Raw genomic sequence first — 21,708 nt, forward strand, 5'->3', positions numbered from 1 at the left:
ATTACATTGGAGAGCTGCAGAGAACGGAATCTTATGTTTTATTTCTTTATTCATTTTACAAATGGGATTCACTGTAAAAAAAAAAAAAAAGGGAAATCGCCTTTGTGGTTCGGTTCTTCAGGCTGGAGCGCTCTGCTCGTCAGTTTTGACAGCAGCTGCGCCGCCGCCTTGTATCTGGGGGGGTGAGAGCCAGCCGGGGGTGGGGGGGCTAAGAACTCAGGTAGCGTTCCTTTAAATCCAATATATTTTTATTCTTTGTAAATACAATGAGTACAACCTTTTAACTTCACAAATCAGTTAATTCACTTTGTACAAGAAAAGTTTTACTCATCCTATGATAGTCCAAGTGCTGAATATTTTTCCTCAGTGCTAGTACCTAATAAATCAAAAATGTGAAAAGTACAGCAGCTATTTTTAAATGTTTGTTTCTACATTTCCATAAGTATAGATTCATACCAGAGGAGCAGCTTATAGTGTAGGACGGTGTGTGTGTGCGCGAGTGTGTGCGTGCGTGTGTGTGTGTGTGTGTGCATGCGCGCATTCAAGGCTTTACTAGAAACCAGTTTTCTGAAAGGCATTGAAGAGTCTCAGGCCGTTAGCAATGGATCAGTCAAGAAACCTTTTAGCCTTCATCTCCTTGTGGTTCCTTGGGGCATCATGTCTCTGTTCATTTACTCTGGCGTGACTCGCTGAAACACGAGTTTGGACCCCCAGCGCCTTTGGTTTCAGCACTTGGTTAACGGGACAGCGATGTGCCTCATCCTTCACCTCCACTTTTTTATTTGGTTTTGCTGTTTTTTTTCTTTAATCCATCCTCCCTCACCTTGTGTTCTTTCAGTAAAGCTCTTCTATTTTTGAGATGTTATCCAACCTGAAGTCCTGGTGAGAATCTCAATTCCGTCCACCAATTCCTTTGACCAGGTTGCCTGGCCTGTGGTGTTGAAGAGAAGAAGGAGGAGGAAGAGGAGGAGGAGGGGAAGAAGGAGAAGGAGAACAAAAGAAAGAGGAAAGGCAAAGAAAAGAGAGAGAGAGAAAAAGCAAGTCTCACGGCATAAGCTACCTTTCCTTTTGCTAACTCAGTTCTGAAGGCCACTTCATGTTGTATTACGATAGAAGAAAAACTTTTGATAAAACTTTTGATTTTAAAACCTAACCATTATTTTTTAAAATAAATTCTCCAACATAAAATAGTTCTGAAGGCTGCCGTATGATGTTATACACAGAGCTATATTTGGTTACCCAACTTTATATGCTAAAAAGGGAAAAAGAAAGTTCTAGCGATGCTTCAGCTTTCGAGAGTCCAGCCCGGTCTTCCAAGGTAAGAGGCAGAGTGGCACGGCCTGCGGGGACCCCCGATTCGGGGCCCCCCCTCCCCGGGCGGGGCAGCAGGGGGTTCCCTCTGCCCAGGTGGCCCCATGCCGCCTCCCTTCCTTCCGGGCTGCCCTACCCCGGGTGAGGCAGCGGGTCAAAGCGACTGGAATGGTGTCGTGTCAATTGGCTTTTCTTTTTTTTCTCCCCAAAGGCTGCACATTCCCAGATTTATGCTTCCTGAAGGGTTTGTTAGTTGAGGCTTGTTCTCCGTGGGTAGAAGTTCATCAGATACTGTCCCCTCCTGCAAAGCGAGGACTCCGGAGCTTAGATATCACTGGATTTGTACATATCTGAGAGCAGTCTTGTAATTGGCACGTTGCCGATGGTCTTTTTGAAGAACACTTCTTCTATGGTTGACGGACTAATAGAACGTAAAGCTGGCAAAAGCAACAGGAGTTTTCCAAAGCGACAGGGTTGAGTGGGATATCTGGAAGAGGACAAGGCGGGAGAGCAAGGTAAGATCCATGGCCCGTGGACACTCCTGCCGCGTGCTTGCCCCATCCTCCGCATAATGTCCTGCCTGGGTCTCTGCTCCCCGCTTCCCCCTGCCACAGAGGCCCCCCGCGGGCGCTGCTGGCCTTGGTCCACAGGCTGACCAGCGGGGGGGGGGGGCATGCAGAGCATCCGTGATGCTGCCAAGATCACGTGCGGACTGTCTCTGGGTTAGCCAACAAGGGGGTTGCACTTTGTTTGGAGAAAAAAAAATAATAATAATTTTGAGAAGCCTGGTATTAAGCTAGGTCAGATGATAATACGCCAAAGGGTAGGAAATAACCCCGCTGGTGACAATACAGGTAGCGCGAATGACCACGTTTTCTGATTTTCAAGGCTCCTTCATCAGCCTAGTTCCCTCAGAAAAAATGCATTCCTTTTCTAAGCAGTTCTCCAAATTATTATTCAGGCATTATACTTAGTCACTCTCAGGAATAATTCTATCCTTATTACCCTGCAAATTAAAGACTAAGTTCTGTTGGGTGGTAGTGCCATCCAACTTTCATGTCAATGAAATTGGCATATAATTAAAGATGTGAGAAATTGCTTAACAATTTCCTCTCTTGATGTCCAACATACGTCTGTGCTCAGATGTGCAAGTTCAATTTTTCTGCTGCCTTTAGATGCCTGTAAGCCACTTCCTCACTGCGGCCCCGACGCTTCCCCAGTCAGGTGTTTGGAATCAGGTATCGACACATTCTACAAGGAGGACTCCCTCCACGACAACAAGCCACCTGGAGGACTGAGCTCCAGGGACAACTACTGGTGACCAAGCTAGGTTTAACCCCTCCCTGGCCACAGGGTGCTAGAAACGACAGCCATCAACGTTCCTTCATAGGAGTAAGGCAGCTGAACACTGAGCTGGACTGACCACCCTGCAAAGAGAATCCAGGGGAGCAACTCTCATGGCGGTCTCTGAGCTTTGGGCACCCAGGAGTCCCTCTCTTCAACTGGATACTCGGCTGATCACTCTTTCTGGGCCTCTGGGGACCTCACTGGGCTCTTCTACTGCCCAGCTTCATTATCACCCATTGACAAGGACCACCAGACCTTATTTAACGATGTGGTCTGGAGCTCATCTGCATTTAAAAAATAGCTAAGTCCCATCATTTGCCCTCCTTGCTGATTGTGTCTTCTGTGTTTACTGAGATGTAATCCCAAGACACCACGTCTCCCTTCTACGTTACTCTCTCCAACTGCTCTGTTTCCCCTCCCAGGGTCAGGCCAAGGAGCAAGAACCCTATGGCCACAAGGCCGAGGCAAGCCTCCACCATATGTGCAGCACTCATCCAACATGCTGGAGGTTTCCCATGGTGAGGAACCACTGTGGGAAATGGTAACTTTCAAAAGGATAGATTTAGGAGAATCCATAGACCATTAACTCTTGATTTTCTGCAAAGCGGATTATCCACTCACCTACTCACCCACTTCTTTCATTTCCTAGTTAGGAAGGGGCTGGTTAGTCAACACGAATTAATTGTCTGTTACATGCGGAGTACTGTACTACCTAGAAACAATAACAATGTATGTGTGCGTGAGAGAGAGAAAGAGAGAGAGTCTAACTACGCAATATTATTTTTTAGAATATCTATGTCCCTGATTTCATCCATTAGCATGAATAACTGGAAGTTTTCTTTTCAGGCATAAGTGTTTTGTGTCTGTCGCAGATTTGTATATTTGATCTTCAATTATAGCATAAAGTTTGTGTGAAATGCCAATTCCCCCTCGCCTTTTCCTTATGTCCTAGACAATTAGAGAAGTAGCCTACAGAGCTGAGTTTGCAATTTTAACAATTAATGTATTAGCTCATTGACTTTTCATTTCAATTTCACATTTTATTTTTCTAGACAGGAAAGTGCTATAGAGGAGAATGTTCTCTGATTTGAAGGAGCTAAGAAATAAGGCATAGGCTGTTTTGGCCTATGTACGACTCCAGGTATGGGTATTACTTATAGGGGTGCCTGGGTGGCTCAGTCAGTTGAGTGTCTGACTCTTGGTTTCAGCTCAGGTCATAATCTCAGGGTCATGGGATGGAGCGTGGAGTCTGCGTGAGATTCTCTCTCCCCCCCTCTGTGTGCCCCTCTCCCCCCCCTAAAAATTTAAATTATAGCTATAGCTCATATCATGAAATAGCAAATGTGTTCCTTCAATGAATAATTGCCTTGTTTCGAGGCTTGGGGAGAAGTAGTATACTTGCCAATTTTCCTAAAATGGACTTTTTGTTAATCTGTGGTTTAACTCTCTCAGGTGACCCTAGAAGAAGCTTGCTCGGCCCTATCAGGCTCCCCTTCCTGGACTCTGGCACCTCCATCGTGCCTCTACCAGCCCCTGCCTGGCTCTCCTCACCATCCTTCTCCCCTCCTGCAGTCCTGCCATTCAAGGATCGGCTCACAGGTTGTCTCCTCCATTACCCAGCCTTTCCTGACTTTCCCTCGCCACCTAGAATTCATCTCTCCCACTTTCCACTTTGCTTTTTCTCTGTCCTCTGGTATGAATTGAATGAACACTTCTGCCTACTTCACGCAATGATAAGGGGGGAGTGTCTCGCTCTTTCTGGTGTCCCACAATGTTTACCGGGAGCCTCACATGAAGTGAGTACTCAGCAAGGCTTGACTGAATCAATAAGTGGGTATCATAATCTTCTCAGTGTGATGTTCTTCATACCTCAATGATTCTAAATGTCCAAGGTTAGTCATGATATACAAGTTAATTTTTAGTGGGGGGGGGGTGAGGGAGTGCCCAAAGTATATACTGCTCCATTTTATAATTTTGAACAAATATGAAGAGCTTACTATACATTCTGAAATTTAACATGGGTTTAAAATTTTAAAGCCATAGCACTTTAATTTGAAAGACACGTACACGTGCGCTATCACTCAACATAGTTTCAGTGATATTCCACAGACAGGAAACGGTTTCATTCATTAGTTTTCAAAAGAGGATTTGTTAAAGAAATAAGCAGATTCGTAGCAGAAGTGGTATCACCCCCAGTGAAGGGGTATCCCACCCCTTAGGTGAGGAAGGCATTAACTGCCTCTGCCCACTCAATTTAATTACTCCCAGCACAGAGTCTGCGGGTGATGTTGAAATGATGGAGACAGGCTTCCATGGACTTCCTTTCAAGGTCAATCTAAGAATTAACAATAATAAACAACTCTATTCTAACCTCAGATCCACTGCAATCCTAACCTAGGAAGCTAGCAGCGTTCCACTACGCTTTAAAAGCCTTGCTTTTTTTCACCTGAAAATGGCTCAGTTGGTGAAACATCTGCCATCAGCTCAGATCATGATCCCAGAGTCCTGGGATGGAGCCCCATGTTGTGCTCCCTGCTTGGTGGGGAGCCTGCTTCTCCCTCTCCCTTTGCTGCTCCCCCTGCTGTGTTCTCTGTCTCAAATAAATACAATCTTAAAGAAAGAAAGAAAGAAAGAAAGAAAGAAAGAAAGAAAGAAAGAAGGAAGAAAGAGAAAAAAAAGAAAGAAAGAAAGAAAGAAAGAAAGAAAGAAAGAAAGAAAGAAAGAAAGAAAGAAAGAAAGAAAGTCAGTCTATACCTCTTGGTAGACATGTCCATTGGTGAGCCAGGAGGAGCACTGCTGGAGCCCCAATGGCTGAGAGTTTCTAGAACTACCCAAGAACAGCCTCTGCCACTGGGCTCTGCTTGCCCAGAGTTGCCTGATGGATAACTTGCCTGACTCAAGATAACTCAACAGATACCAGTCCCCCAAGGCAAACAGCAGTCTGATGGGGCTAAAGATGGGGCCTCTCTGGGATGACATGACCATGATATATTAAGTAATATATCATAACTCCTTGGCCTTCATTTTTTTTCTTGCCCATACTGAGGTCCTTTCACACAAATGCGTTCAAATGTTTTGATGGATCAATTTTTTTTTTCGCCAGGATAGCCATAAGGGGTCTGGCAGTGCTTTCACTTTGATAATCACATCTGATCTGCTCCTCCCACCCACCCTGCGAGATAGGTGAGGACACAGAGTATATTAACTGGCGGGCAACAGGATAATTAGCCACAGTGTTTGAACTGGCTGATTACTGCTTGCTCACACATTCACAATGGAAGCAATTTCCTTAAGTACACGGTCAAGGCAAACAAGAGTCACCTGGTATGGATGTAGCTGTTGAGGGTTAGCTGGGCCTCGTCTTGCAGGGCTGCGATGGCAGCAGCATTCCGGAAACTTCTCAGTTCAGAACCACTGTGTGTAGGAACTAGAAGCAAAGATGGGGGAAACTATGATGAGCAGCACATGCAATGCAGATGGGAAAGCACCTCTCTGGAATCGAATGGCCCAGCAGGAGAACAAGTAGGGCCGCCACCATGGAAAATGGGGCCAGCCCAAGAGTATCAGCTCCCTTAAAAACCATCACCTCTTTTTTTGCAATCATCAGTCTGGACTCTGAGGTGGCTGAATTAGCCAGGTGGCAAACCTGGGGAGGTAGAAGAGACTGGGTTTGCATCGGCTTACCAGCTTTGAAAGTGACGATGCATTTTAGACAGGCAAATTCGGTAGCATCTAACCGGAGTTGTCTGAACCGAGCCACCACCTCTTGTAAAGCTTGTATTTCAGATATGATCTTGTTCAGCTTCTGGGAATCTGTGTTGTCACCGTTCATGCCTAGAATAGAAATATGGAATAAATGCTCTAATATGAAGGCATTTTCGTGATTTAATATTGATTTTTGACAGAATTCTGCATATCAATATCTATTCAATTGTCACTCTAAGATATCTGATTCCATGTAAACTGGCTATATTGTATGAAAGTTAATATAAAATCTTCTCTTGGATGATAACAAACACAGTAATTTGCATTTAAATAACAATGCAAGCAGTCATGAATACAACAAAACAACATTATTTGCATTTAAATATAGATTTATAAATGACAGGTATACTCTATTGTTCAGCAGGAATTTGTTATTCTTTACATGTTGTTCTTTTTTCAGTAATGTATTTTTATGGTAATTTCTACAACAAAGTCATTAAATTGTGCAATTCTTACCAGATACAGCCAGTAGAGTGTTAGCATCAACCGGAATGGCCCATTGTGCTATTCCTAGAACAAACAGTTCTCTCCAAGCATCTTCCAAAAGCATCAGCTGTCATACAATAGATGTATAATATAATATAGTGTGTAATTTATAAATTTATAAACAATTTCAATATGTAAATTTCCATTATTTTAAAAAGTGTTTTAAATGCCTATCTTTCCTCTGAATATTCCAGCTTTCCTTTATTTTCCATATTTTCATTTCTGAGAAGGTGCTTATAGATAAGCATCTGAGCATCTCCATCCCAATTCCCCAAACTTTGCTTCCTCTGGTAAAGGGTTTACCCTTCTTGTCCTTGCAGCTATTCATTCCCCGACCACCTAGAAACTTCTCCAGAGACCCAGGCTCTACGAAACGCCACCAGCAGCTTAGCAGGCAGAGCCCTTTCATATAAAATGCTGATATTATCAGGGTTGAGGATTATAGACTGAGAGTGCAGATCGGGGGGGCCCCCATCTTCCTAGAGGGTTGGGGGGCTGGGCTGGGGGGGGGGGAGAGAGAGAAAGAGAGAGAGAGAGAGAGAGAGAGAGAGATAGATCACTAATTCCCAAGAGGCATGCAGGGAAATCAGGGTGTAATTATGTTAATCGGGTTGTGCTGAGTTTACCTCATCTCACTGCCTGATTTTTCTGAGACTCATAAGTGGACAGCATCAAGGTGCTTGTCATTTTTATTCTAATAAAATGTGCTACTGAATATTTTAAAATGAAAATCTGGCTCCTTTTCCAAATTAATATACTGGATTCCACTTCATTGCAGTTTGCTTGTTGTTGAAGGGTTTCCACCGAAGGGCTAAGTGGCAGATAGTAAGTAAATTTTGTTTGTATTAAAGAGTATACAAATACCTGTGCTCAGAGAAAGTAGCCAGTGTACGTACCCATGTGTGTGTGTGCACGTGCACATACACACACACACACACACACACACAGAGAACAAATGATTAGAGACAATCAGAGAACCTGGTCAAAGACAGAACCTAACTATTTTGGAAAAAAAAAATCTGTTTTTGGAAAATCTCTCAAAAACCAGCCAATTCTGGATGATTTATGTGAAGGGATTTCCTTTCGGGAGCTAAGAGCTGAATTGTGAAGGCTTGTAACCAAAATCACAATCAGACCAAAAGGTTTAATTTTGAAAATGCTTTATTTTTAGGTTTATTGCATTAGGTACAGAAAATAATACTTTAAAAATGCAAGGTTAAATGATATCTAATTCTGACCATGTCTGAAAGTCCCGGCTATGGAAAAAAAGACCATCCCATGCTAGACGATTAAATGTTTTGAGCACATTGCTGGGTCTCTCTGTAAGAAACATACTTCATATTAAAGGGCACCATTATGCTTTAATTAGGTATAAAATGAATTAAAGAAAAACCACTTGCTTTCAAAACTACTTATTAGCCTTTTGAGAAATTTGTCATTAATTTCCATGAATGTACCGGTAATAGCCAACGGTTACGAACAGTCAGTTTCTCTCTTTCCCTTAAGATTAGAAAAATTCTAGCAGAGGCTGTTTCTCATATTTCTAACAACAAAATTTCTGGCTTTTGGCACGATGTAATTTTTAGCAGCATATAATTTTTCTCCCTCTGAATGTCATTTACAACCACAGAAGTATGCACAATGCCCATTTGTTTACAAAATCTCTAAAAGTATCAAGGGAGATCCTGGCCTGCAGGAAGTGTGCAGTGCACCCCATAACCTTACATGCTGATCAATTAGTGCCTAAGGCTGTGAGTATCACAATGGAAAACATAAAGCTGTGAACATAAAATAATGAGACTTGCTCTGAAAATCTTACAGGTGAATACCTCATCATCTGTTTCAGGTCCAATATTCTTAAGAAATACTGTTTTATTAGAAATTTTAAATATTAGGATTTTTTTTAAATGTGTGATTACATTTGATGTTTCAACTAAACTAAAAAGAGAAAGAGAGAGATAGTGTTCTTGTATATTTGTTTTTCATAGACTGGATCCAACTTTCCTGAAATAACATAATTATATTTCTTAGTAAGGATTCCATAGCCAGATTATTTTGAACCCATAGTAGGAAGCTAATTAAAATTGTTTCCTCATTGCTGTTAAGAACAGGTGCCTGGCCTTCTTGATTTATCCAGGTCACTTCCAGTGTGATAAGGTTAACCACTGTGGGTGGGTTTTCCCCAGCCCCCTGCCCCAAGAGTTCAGCGCCCTCTCGGTCATACCTGGTCCTGCAAAGATAGCGTGGAGAAAGCCGGTACACTCTTAGCCCACTTGATGCTCATAAACAGAAGCCTGGCAGCCGATTCACACACTGACTCTGTGGCCACTTCATACAGATACATTGGGGTCCCATTCACTTCATGGGGGTACTGAGCGGGGAAGAAAGAGAAACACCAGGGAGTGAGGAAACCACTGCTTTGCAAGAAGAGCCAACCTTTTAATTTTCCAATTAGAATAGGGAAGGAGATAGGCATCTGGATGTTCTGCTTAAACATGCAGTTGCCAGTTGGTAGACAAAAAAAAACAAACATCTATATGTATAGAATTTGAGAAATAATAACCATTGGGAAAGGCCCATTTCCAGTCTTTGGGGGCCTGTTCCTTCCAGAGGGGCATCTGGCTTTTCTATCCCCTGCAGCAAATTTTCCTCCGACTGAGCCAAGTGCCAGGCCTGTCTCCCAATTTAGACAAGAGCTGCTTGCATTTGTGTAAATAAAAATAGATGTGAAAAAAGTATAAATTAATAGGCATCCCAAACACAAATATGCATATGAGTATTTTTAGAAAGGATTAGTATATTATGGAAATATTTCAATTAGACATCTTAATCATTCACAGAGCATTCCCATTCATAACTGACAACATATTCATAACACTACTTTCCCAAGCTTATTATACACATCAAGGGTAAGAAAGCAATATTAAATATTGTGCTTGTGCGTGTGCCCAGGTGTTTGGCTTCCCTGCAGTTTGGGGCTGCAGCTGGCCCTCCCCTTCGCGGCCTGGAGTGGGTGCTTTGGGTAGGTACCAGCTGGAAGCTTGGAAGGTAGTCCCTAGGTGGCAGCCTTTTGAAGTGGTTCAGGCTGTGGCCCTGCTAAGTAGAGACTCAATCCTGGTATAAATACATGCATCTCAGGAGGGAGTGCAGGGGAAGTGGAAGACTAGGCGGCTTCCTCAAATTGTCCTAACAGGGTGAGCTCCACGTGTTGTGGGTTGAATTAGGGACCCACAGCCTTGCCCAAGAAGACAGATCCCTGAGACCTGCAACACCACGGGGACTCTTCTCTGCCAGCGGTAGCCAACTCCTTTTTCCTAAAAACAAAAGGGCTCTTCTGGTCTGCAGAAATCCCTAGGATGCCTCTCTGTTCAGCCAGGACTTCACACCAGGGCTTTTTTTTTTTTTTTTTTTTTTTTTTTTTTTTTTTTTTTAAAGATGTGGGTTCCTGGACCCCACCTCAAACCTGTGCAAAGGGACTCTTTGGGGGACTGGGCCAAGGGGTCCACATTTGTAGCCAGCTCAGAGAGCGACTGTAGCACACACTAAAATTTGAACCCTTCTGGCTTAACAGGGCAGAGTGCAGCCCGGGGCCAACAGCTCCCTGCAGAGCCCAACCCAGGACCATGCAAGTTCTCTCTGTCTTTAGGGTGACCCCATCCCAGCTCAGAAGACATGGGTGCCTCCCACCCCGCCCTCCGCTAGCCAGCAGACTCCTCTGGGGCCTGCAAGGACACAGACCTTGGGCGTGGGCTGAGCCAGGCTCACGAGAGTCTGCCGCTCCGGGGTGGCGGACACGGCGGCCAGCTCCAAGCCGTGGGGCTCCAGCTGCGTGACTGCGGTGAAGAAGGCGGGCGCGGGCAGCGCTGCGGAGGGGAAGTGCGCCGCCGCCCCGTTCTCCTCCTTGTGTCCACGGAAGTAGAGGGCCACCTGCTTGCGAATGGTGGACGTCCGAGGGCCCCGCTCGTGCTGCACGGCTGCAGAGACAGACAGATGGACGAATGCCCGCGATCAGGGAGGCTCCACCACCCTTGGCCACTGCCGAGCTCCCGAGCTCCCAGGCCAAACGCCACGTCTGGGCAGGCAGGGTCACTGGGGAGGTGCAGGCAGCGAGGGACAGGGGTTGCGGCGAGGCCGCCCCCCACTCCAGATGGGCTCTTCGTGGGGAGCCCGACCCCAAGTGCCCCGATAATAGCCAAGCCTCCAGCAAGACTAGGTGCGCTGGCTGTCAGGGGCTCTTCCCCACCCAGGGGAGGTTGCAGGGAAACCCGAGACCCTCTGGGGGGACAACTTAGGTACCCTTGTCCCCGACAAAGGGGAGAGGGAGCACTGCGCCCAGGCGGGCACAGACCTTCCCCGCTCAGCCAACGACCCCCCCACCTCCACCCCCACCGAAAAGGCGATTGGCCTCCTTTCTCCTGGGGAGAAAGGGCCCTGGGCTGGGACACGCGGGGGGATGCAACGAGGGAGAGCTCGTCTTGGAGTGTGCTGGAAGAAGGCAGGGGAGATGTGACAATTACCGCCAACAGTTTAAACAAACAAATTAATTCAGGGCAATCTTCCGCTCGCGGAGCTTGACAACTTGTCAATACACAAGTTCAACAGGTTGGACGTTCCCTCCTGCTTCCTGCGCCGCCGAGGAAGGAGTCTCCCCAGTGGGCGCTGTGCCTCCTGGAGCTGCCACCCGGCCCGGCCCGTCGCCAAGGCACACCCTCCGAGCATCCTGTCCTGAGGCCCCACGCCTCTCCCCGGCCTTGACCCCCCGCCCCAGGCCGCCACCGGCCCGCACTTGGACTGCGCTCTCGCCCGAGAAGCGTCTGATGCCCCAGTTCTTGCTGCGTGTGTTTAAGAGCTTTCTGAATATGGGGGTGTCTGAGGCACCCACAGGCGTCACCCTGCCTCTCCAGCCCCTTTTTGTGGAACCGAGAGAAAAAGGCCAGATCGCCACAATGGCTTTCCTGATTTGGGGATCTTGGTGAATTAGCCAACACCGACCGCCTGGAAATTCCGGCGGGCTTGTGTCTCTGCCCTCCCTCGTCCACACAGTCCCCTCGTCCCCACAATCTCCACCCTCGGAGACTATCAAGGCAGGGAGGTCCTGCGGAAGGTTAACGGGCTTAGAGGTGGCCACAAGCTGCAAGGAGAGGCGAGAAGAGGTATTAGGACGTGAAGCAGGGGCGGAAAACTGCACGTGTGTGCCCAGCAGAGCTGTCTGGGGTGGGGGTGGTTGTGGGGCGCAAGTTTCCTATGTGGGCTCGGGCCATACCTAGGGAGTTCAATGGGAGGTGGGGGGGGAGTTCATGCAGAGAGATGGAAGGGTATGACTGAAAGTCCGAGGCCAATTCCCAGCATCTGGAAACAACTGCTGCGGAGATGATTTACATGCATTGGAGCGCCATGTATTTTCTGTACATATAATTTACTTAGTAGTCAACCAACATTAGAGAAATAAAAAGCTGTGCTGATTACCGTCTTTGTTCATGTTGACTTCCAAACACTTCTTCAGCCGACACGCCCTGCACTGGTTTCTGTGCGTCTTGTCCACGGGGCAGCCTCCCTGGAACAGAGCGTAGGCGGTCAGCGGCCCCCAGGGCTTCTAGACGGCGCCGGATGGGAGGGGGGTGGAGGGGTGGGGAAACGTGGAGGCGGAATGGACCCCGTCACCCATCCCAGAGCTGCAAGCCTGGGTCTGAGGAGAAGCTCGAAGGCCTTGGGCACGAGCAGGGCCAGGTAGAGAGAGGGCCGGGATGCCCGGGGCTACTTCAAAGAGAACAGCCCCTGGCCCTGGGAAAGTGGGCCGAGGAAGCCAAGTCCTTGGCCAAGCAGGTGGAGGGTCAAAGCACCTGGTCTGCCCGGGGCTGCGGCGCTGGGAGGGGAAGCTGCAGCGGAGCCGCCGGGGGCTCGGAGGGCTGGAGCGCGGGGGCCAGACTTTCAGGACCGAAGACAGCGACCAGGCCCCGCAGGATGCAGGCCCCCGCCGAGCCCCACCGCGCCCCCCTCCCGCTCATTCTTCCTCCCTCCTTCAGGTCTTGAGTCTACTTCTTTCTGTCACTTTGGGGGCATTTATCTGTCAGATAAATATCTTCCCTTTATTCTTCGCTCTCCTGTCTCCTGACTCTTGCCTTTGTACTTGAAGCCATCCTTATAATCAGCATGTCAAAGTTGTCTTAAAGGGCTGGCCTCAGCCCAGAATTAATGGAAACAGCCGTTCCTGGAAAGTGTGGCAGAAGCCCCAGTGGTTAGTTAGCAGAGCAAGGCCTACGAGAGGTGAGGATGGGAAGGGAAGAGCCCAAGGCCTTCGCAAAATCTAGAAATGCCCACTGTGTAAATAGGACACAGGCAGGGTGATAATGTGATGGGCGGTGTGACAAAATGATCATATGGACTGAGAACAGTGGCATGATAATTGGGGGAAAAAAGCTAATTACTGCCTTAGAAATATTTATTTGAGATGCACGAGAAAAAATATTTTAACTAATGCAATTTTCTGGAAAAATATTGGCTATCAGAAGAGGAGATTTACAGAGGAACTTTCTTATGGAATTTATTCAGTGTTAGGTGTTATTACTGAGGGAACATATACATAGCTACATAAAGAGTCATATCTATATGTGCATTTTATATATCAAAAGTATGTGAGAAGTTTGGTGCTCTCCTGGGTTTATAGGATTTGCGACTGTTACATGTGCTGTGGGAAGAAAGAGAATAAAATAAATGTATTTTTATTTTCCTTTATAATCTATAAAGTTCGTAAACCGTGAATTTGGGGTAGGCACATTTTCTGAAGTAGCCCTTGGCAAAAAAATTATACACCTGAATACACTTTATTTAATGAGATCCCACCTTCTGATTTAAAATATGCTGAGGTATTTAGAACAAAGGCAGGGCAGAGATTCATAACAATTTCTATATGTTCTCATTCTTTTTTTTTTTAAGATTTTATTTATTTACTCATGAGGGACAGAGAGAGAGAGAAGCAGGCCAAGCAGGCCCCATGCAAGGAGCCCGATGTGGGACTCGATCCCGGGTCTCCAGGATCAGGCCCTGGGCTGAAAGCGGGCACTAAACCGCTGAGTCACCGGGGCTGCAACCATGTTCTCATTCTTGTTAATAATAAATTGGAATATTCCTTACCTAACCTTTAAACAAAAGAGGTAAAGGAAATAATTTTTGCTTTTTAAGTGAATTCTTCAGGGCATCTTTGCTGGCCAGTGTAATAGCTCAACGTAAAGAGGTTTAAAGAACTTGTTATTAAATGCAATCGTATTTTTCTCCTCAAGTGTTATCTTCCTAGTATTCTGATAAACAAGCTAATGCAAAATGGAAGCCTTCATTTGTTCTTAGGAGTGTCTTCAAATCAGATCATATGTATATAAATATCTGAAGCTTGAGAGAAAGATGAGTGCTTGAGCTCAGCCCATTTATTCTCTCTGCAAGGAGAGGACACCAAGCCTGATGAGTCTATTATCAGTCCTTTACAAGGACTTGGACTGACATCAATATGTTCGAATTGATAGCCAACCCCTTTGAAAATATCAAGCATAACATCTGAGATTTTGATTCCCCAATTCTGTGCATTGCATAAAATTAAAAGGTAATTTAAGTGGAAGCCTGCTCAAATCTGACGACCCACAGTAATTCCCCATTCCTGTGGGGCTACAGGGAGACAGTCCTGCATGTTATAACGTGCTGTGTCCATGTGGTGAGCTAGAAACTGATACAGAGCTGTGTACCCGATTAAACAGATACCAGGGCTGGAGTTCAAAATAACTTATCCAAATGTAAGTATCTTCTAACTTTTGTTGATAATTCAAATTCAAATCTATTAGAAATGGATGTGAGCAGACATTGTTTTAGAAAAAGTAATTTGCTAGCTACAATGTGTATGTATATATATTCATATATCATATATAAATATTAATTAGTGAAGATGTGTTACCATTTTGGTTACCAAAGGATGACTTCTGACTGATACACCCTCCAGGGTCTTCTTGGAAGTCAAGGTGGTGGCTTCTGTGCTGAGGGTCTGTGTGCCAGGCTGCGGAGAAGGCAGCGTGGGACCAAAAGGCTGATCTCCCTAAAATGAGCCTACCGCTGAGCTGGAAACTGAGTCGAGGGTCCTACTTGTTCTTTCTGGAAGCTTTGGCTCACTCTCAGCCCACGCTCTAACTCCCTTGTCTCTTTGAGACAGTTATGCCTTCTCAAGACCAAAACACAACCAACCAGGCACATCTTCTAAACAGAGAAAGGGAACCTATGAGAACCTTGGAGAGGACCTCAGAGACCCCTTCCTCGAGAGTCTTCTCTTCTTGCCACTCTCCCCTCTCCTGACCAGGGCTAGCTAGAGTCACATGGGTGCTAAAGCACCACTGCCCAGTCCCAGAGCAGTCCTGCTTCTGCAAAGTTGAAAGTCCTCCGTGTTCCAAATCATCACGCTCACCTCAGGTGACAACCTTGCCTGGGATGCCTTGGGCCTTTTACTTCGGCCGTGGCAGGCAGTGGTCAGGGCATCGAGCTTGGGGTGCTGCTAGGAATGGAGGGTTAGAGCGCAGGCGACATAATAGAGCCTTTTCTCCAGGGTTCCCGGGTGGTTTAGGTTCTAAAGTTCCTTAGGTCCCCTGAGCTGGCTTTAAGGCCACTGGGTGTGGGCCATTGTGAGTGTCCAAGTCTGTGAGAAGGTTACCAAAAGCGGAGTGGGTGTGCGTGCTCAGGGAGGAGCCCAGATTTCAGCTATGCCCCCCTCCCCTCCGCAGACTCTGGTATCTCCCCTTACCTCTTCCTCCCCTGTCCCCAGCAAAAGGGCCTCTGAGAGTCGAGGCGGGAAGGAGGGGAGAGGAAGGGAGAGGTCAGGGCTGGGTCCTCCCTCCGCAGCTTGGAACCTGGGAGGAGGCCTGGGCACGAACAAAGGAGGGGGAGGCAGCAGAGGGGAGCCGGGCGCACAGCCCCGGCCGAGGTACCTGGTTTCCAGATTTGCAGACATACGTCCGATTCCTCCGGATGCTCCGTTTGAAAAACCCCGAGCAGCCGTCGCAGGCGTACACCCCGTAGTGTTTCCCCGAGCTGCGGTCGCCACACACTTTACAGGGGATATCTAAGATACGGCCTGAAATCACAGGAAAGACAGGCAAGGGGGGTGGGGGGGTGGGAAGGGACGAGAGGGAGAGGAGGGCGGAGAAGAGGGAGGCGAGGGGAGCGGGAGAGAGATGCTAAGCAATCTGACCTCTGAAGGGATTAGCACCGAAGCTGCGGTAAAAGCAAATAATGAAGTGATTTTATAGCCAAACTTTTTTTCCTTGAGCAAGTGTCAGTTTCCTACAATGAGCATTATTCATGCACCGCTACATGTATTTGGGTCTCTTCTAATCGCCGAGACCCATTTTGGAATAAAAGATTACAGCAGGCCGGGGCCGCGCGGCCCGCCGCTGCCTTTCTGCTCCGGGAAAGTTGGGCCGCCTCCCTCCCCCGCTCTCGCATTTAACAGAGAAAGTTGTTAGCGCGCGAGGAGACAAACTTGAAATGTAAAAGGGGAAAGAAGAAAAACAAACACGGCTGGAACCGGGGATGGCAGCTGGAAGGCAATCGAGTTTTCTCTGAGCTGCCGGGCGCTTGTTATTATTAGGATTATTATTGTAATGCTAATACTAGGATTATTAATGATAATAAGGGTAGTGGTAATTGCCCAACTTTCGCTTTACCTATTTTAAAAAATGCTTAGTGGATCGCTTTGGAGAAATTATTTCTTTTAGGAAAACACACACACACACACACACACAACACAACACACATGTTCCCCCCAAAAGTAACTAGCACCGGGCTGAGCAAATGAGGGAGTGACGCGTGCTCGGTGCCTCGGCAGGTTGGCCCCGGCAAGGCCACCCCCTTCTCCCTCCACTCCCCAAGTTCGGCCTCGGAGACCTACCTCCTCTCACTAGGTCCCGGGTGGATCCCCTCCTGTCTGCGTTTCCTCCACTGTGGGAGGCTGATATTTTCAAGGATCTAGCTGGTGTCTCTAGACTGTCCTCCACCCCAGCTGGCCTCGACTGTCGCCTGGCTTAGGAGAACTTTCCTTGGGACCCCCCCCACCCCAAGGCCGGAGTGGCTGCAGACCTTGGGGGAACGTCAGGGAGAGGATAGTATTCCCAAATTCGGGAGGGAGGCAACTATTTTCTCAGGTTCAAGAGTCCAACAAGCCTCAAGGGATGCGGAGGGACTTAGAAATCTGTCCTCTGGCAAACCAAGTGCTGAAGTGTCAACACTTTGATGATAGGGTGACGGTCATAATTAACTTCTTTACATGACATTTTTCCCTGTGGCTCCTCCACCCAAGGCCTCAGAGTCCGGCCTGCAGGCCTCGGCCTCGGTGAAACTGGACAGTTGCTCCCCCAGCGCTCAGGCTGGGGTGCGGGGAAGGGAGTCCCAACCCCGGGCCTGGGGGGGGACTGAGGAGGCGAGGTTGCCACGTGGAGGCCCCCCACCCCCCCACCAGGTCTCAGGAGTGGAAACTGGTGGCGGATCCCGAGGCGTCCTGGGAGGGCGCGAATCCCTGAGCAAGGCCCTGGAGGGCTGCTGGGGGCCGGGGAGGAGGGGGGAGCGGGAGAGCCCAGAGGCCAGGGTGGGGGTGGGGGTCCCGTAACGACCAAGCTCGGCCGGGGTAATTACAACCCCGCCGTAGCACCTGCCTATAGAGCCACCAGTGACCCGTCAAAAAGAGTAGCATGGGAATTCAGACGGCGACAAAGGCCGGTGGGGGAGGCGCGAGGCGCGGCGACCACCGCCTCTGCGCCCCTTTCCGCGAAGGGTGGGAGGAGAGGTTGTGCTGGGGGTGGGGGAGGAAGCGGCTGGAGGGAGCCGGGCGAAGCCGCAGCGGGGCTGGGCCTCACCCCCGGGGCCTGGCTCTGCACCCCTGGGAACCCACAGCCGCGCAGCCGCGGGGCCCAGCCCTGCTGCATCCCGGGCGACAGTCAACTTGGTTCCCTTCTTTTGCAACCATCCTTCCCAGCACGACACGCGCCCTCTGGCAGAGCTGGGGTCCGGGTTTGGGGTTCGGCAGTCCTGTCGCCCCAGCTGTCCTCTGCCCGGGGGCACTTTCGATGGTGCCAAGAGGAGCGCGCAGGAGGCGCCGCGGGGGTGGCTCTCCCCTCCCCTTCCCATCCAGACAGGAGCACGGGGGCGCACCACATCCCTGCAGAACCCCCCGGGGTGCAGGGAGGACCAGGGCGCGCGAGTGACCCCTCCGCGGCGGTGGGGGGCGCGGGGGGCTCCGCAGTCACCCCGCGACTGGCCTGGGCGCAGCGCTCCGAGCCGGGCCCCGGGGCAGCTCAGAGGCCGGCCGGCCCGGGCGGGGCACAGGAGGGAGACGCCGCAATTCCGGCCAGAGCGGGTGTGCGCCTCGGCCTCCGCCACCCAGCCACGTTAAGGTGACTTGGGGTCACGAGACAAGCTGGTTGACCCCGTTGCAAAGCTCCTCTCATTTAGCAAACCGAGCGAGCTCCGACGTGAGGCGGGCGGGAGTTTCCTGAGGCTGGAAAACCGTTCTTAACTTCCCTCGCCAGGGGGTCCCCTCGGGGCTTTTTGTGTGTCATAATTGCCTAAAGATATATGGCAGCTTCGATTACTGTAATTACCATCAGAGGCTGTTGAAAGAAGTTAGTCTGGGCTGCAGGGGTGACTGGCCGGGGTCTCGTTACCACCCAGGCGGGGCTCCCGGGTGACACCGCTCTGCCCTCCAGCTGTGCGAAACCCAGCGAGGCGGGGGCTGCAGACCTCGCGGCCCGGCCCGGTCCTGACCTCGCCCGCTGCGCGCCGACCTCCTCGCCGCCCGGGGCCCGAGGGCCGCAGTCTCGGGGCCCGGCTGCCGCCACCTGTCTGGGGACGGCCGGGAGGCCCCGGCGCCGCGGGCGGGGCGGCCTTGCTGCGGCCCCGGCAACTTCAACAGCGGAGGCCGACCCCGCGGCGGGCCCCGGGCTTCCCAGGCCCAACTCGGGCTCTTGGGAAGCTGGAGAGCTCCCAAGTCCCCCCAGCGAGTCACTCAGCCTCCCCCATCCCCCTGCCACCCGGAGTCCCAGTCCACCGCAGCTGGGGCGGCCCCCAGGGACCCCAGCTTAGCGCCCAGCCCTTCCCTCTAACCCGAGGCCTCCTCTCAAGCTCCCCCTGACCCCACACCGACCCCCGCGACTCAGCACCCCAAGTGGACCAACCAGCCCGAGGCTCCTGACTTCTAGGGAAGGCCTGTCACAGGGCGAGGCCGCCAGGAGGCCTGCCCAAGCCCGCGGGCTCTGGTTTTTCCAACAGAGGCTCAGAATGCAGCAGAAAAGGTTTCCTTCTGCGCCTCCTGCAAGGACCTCACACCCCAGAACGCGGGTCACAAAAAAGCGAGCCCACCTCGCTGCCCAGAGACCCCCCAGCCGCAAGGCCCGGGGTAGGCCCGAGGCTAACTGAAAACACCAGGCCTCCGCAAGGGTCGGCTCCCATTGGGGCGGCGGCAAAGTTTTTCCTTCTGTCTTCCCTCTGCCCTAGTTTTACCATTTCTCCTTCTCTCTCTCTCTCTCTGTTTTTTTGTTCATGTTCACTTTACTTGAATTTCAAAAATGGTACCACCCAAACCAAAGCCAACGGACAACGTGAATTGCTTCCCACTTGAGTGGGACTTGATCATCATGGGTCCTCAGAAGTATCTGGGAATCTCCCAACTTTCAAAGACTCAGGACAATGAGGGCCAGGGAGGGGAGGGGGGGTCGGAGGAAAGCAAGGAGCACCCTAAATGCTATGGGCCACGGTAACAAGGGAGGCGAGAGGACCCCGGGGTGTGGGGACTGCGACAGGGGCCACCCCCCAGCCTCGGGCCCCGGAAAGGCAGCTCCAGGCCACCGGAAGGCGGGAACTGAAATGCCCCGGGGAGATCCGAGCCCTGCGACAACGCCCGCCCCACGGCGGCTCGGGCCTCCGCGCTCAGGTTGGGCAGGCTCGGCCGGAGATGCCCGCGCGCACACGGCTCAGGCCCGCACTGTGGCGTCCAGGGGCGGTTAGGGATCCGCCGGGGCTCGGCATCCTGAACCCCGAACGGGAGCCACCAGCGAGGCAAGTTTGAGGAAGGAGAGAAGCCCGCGAAGGGAACAGGCCGCACACTCCTGCCTCTGCCGAGCTCCCGCTCGAAAAATCCTTGGGATTAGGGATTTGGTCCCCTCTTTGCTGGAGCGGTTCGCCATACTTTAAATTCCCCAGTTATGACCTACGCGGATTTAGGATTAAGGAAAATGTGACTTTTAAATTGTTTCGGCTTCCCAGTTTGCAGGATTATTTGAAATAGCTAGAAACGGGGTGCAAAGCATTCCATTCAAATCCGCTTTGCGCAGAGTTGCTTTTGCGCGCTGGAGCTCGGAGTTTTGAGCGAGCGTGTTATTGTGCTGCCGCCTGGAGCTGCGGCCTAGTTCCCGCCCCCGTCGCGCCCCCCGCTCCCCGCACCTGGCGGCCCGGCCGAGGCAACTCGGGGGCCCGGTGGGCTGCAGGGGTCTCAACCTTCCCACCCTACCAAGGCGGGGTGGGCTGGGGTGGGCTGGGGTGGGGTGGGGTAGGGGGGGTGGCTGGGCAATCAAGCAATCCGGAGGTTAACGAAATTCTTCTTCCCTCTGCACGAAGCATCCCGACTCGCGGGCTGCAAGGAGCTGGGCCAACGCGCACCCGCCGCCGGACTCCCCTTTCCCGGGCTCGGAGCTGCAGGACCGCCCCGGCCTCCCCTCCCGCCCTCCCCGGGCTGCGCTCCTGAGCCCCGCGGCGGCCCCCAGGGTACCCACTTGTTGATCCGGCCGGCTTGCTCATGCTGGCTGTCCCGGGGCGGAGCGGCTGGTGGGCGCTGCCCGAGTCCCGGCCGGCAGCGCCCGCCTCGCCGCCGGGCGCCGCCGCTCTCCAGCCGCCCTCCAGCCTGCAGGCTCCCGGGCCGGACAGGTGGGTGTCGGTTGCGCGCCGCGCTGCTCCCCGGGCGCTCAGAATTCGTTCCACAGTGGGAATTCAAGCATCCTCAAGTTTCTTCCCGGCTCTTGCAAAACCGCAGCTGCTGGGGATGTTGCTTGGTACGGACACACGCATGGACAGACAAACGGAGAGACGGACAGGCGGGCGGATCGAGGAAGAAGGGTGAGGACAGCGAGAGGGGAAGAGTGAAGGGCAGGGATGGTGACACGACAACGGTCTTCCTACGGAGCAAACCGGACCGAACCCCCCTCCTTCCCCATTCCGGTCTCGGTCTTCAATTTCTCCTCCTCCGTTAGGCTTGCGGAGCGCGGCCAGACCCCGACAGACCGCTGCTCTTGCAAGGAAGGAAGGCGAACAGCCGCGCAGGCTCCGGCGGACGCGCTCCTCCGCGCCGCCCAGCCCAGAGCCGAGGGGGCCTAGATTGCCCGCAGGTCTCCCGAGCGAGCGCGCGGCCGGGTCCCGGGGTGCGGGGAGAGCCGCGCGCGGAGCGGCCAGGGGTCCCCGAAGTTCATTACCCCGTGACTTTGTGCTTGTCGCTGCGGGCTGGGTCCCCTGTAATATCTCCAGAAGCGCTCTGACAGGCAGCCGCGGGGAGGGGAATAGGGCGTCCCTGGCCCACTTAGCTTTTCCCCCAACTCCTGGCGGGGTCTGACGTCAGCCATGTGCGGGGAGGGGATGGGAAGAGGGAGGGGGTTAAATGCTAATGATATTAATGAACCTCCAAGCGGCTCCCAAAGAAAATGCAGGCGCTGTCGGAGCTGACGAGTTAGAGTGTGAACAGGGGAGTGGGGCTCTGTGCGTGCGTGATGGTGAGGACCGTGCGGCTCCCGTAAT

The 21,708-nt window shown here is 51.0% G+C and overlaps 1 protein-coding gene across 1 annotated transcript; it reads right to left on the minus strand.

Moving 5' to 3' along the window:
- Positions 1-230: 230 nt before the first annotated feature.
- Positions 231-21,494, minus strand: NR2E1 (nuclear receptor subfamily 2 group E member 1). Its single transcript, XM_072831865.1, has 9 exons — positions 20,697-21,494; positions 15,864-16,009; positions 12,376-12,463; positions 10,648-10,883; positions 9,134-9,280; positions 6,880-6,976; positions 6,343-6,492; positions 5,980-6,085; positions 231-1,798 (listed from the first exon to the last, which is right to left on the minus strand). The coding sequence occupies exons 1-9, from the start codon at positions 20,719-20,721 to the stop codon at positions 1,636-1,638; spliced, it is 1,158 nt and encodes a 385-aa protein (XP_072687966.1). The 5' UTR covers positions 20,722-21,494; the 3' UTR covers positions 231-1,635.
- Between the last annotated feature and the right edge of the window lie 214 nt (positions 21,495-21,708).

This window comes from Canis lupus, chromosome 7 (genome assembly GCF_048164855.1).
Source record: "Canis lupus baileyi chromosome 7, mCanLup2.hap1, whole genome shotgun sequence".
Classification (NCBI taxonomy): Eukaryota; Metazoa; Chordata; class Mammalia; order Carnivora; family Canidae; genus Canis; species Canis lupus.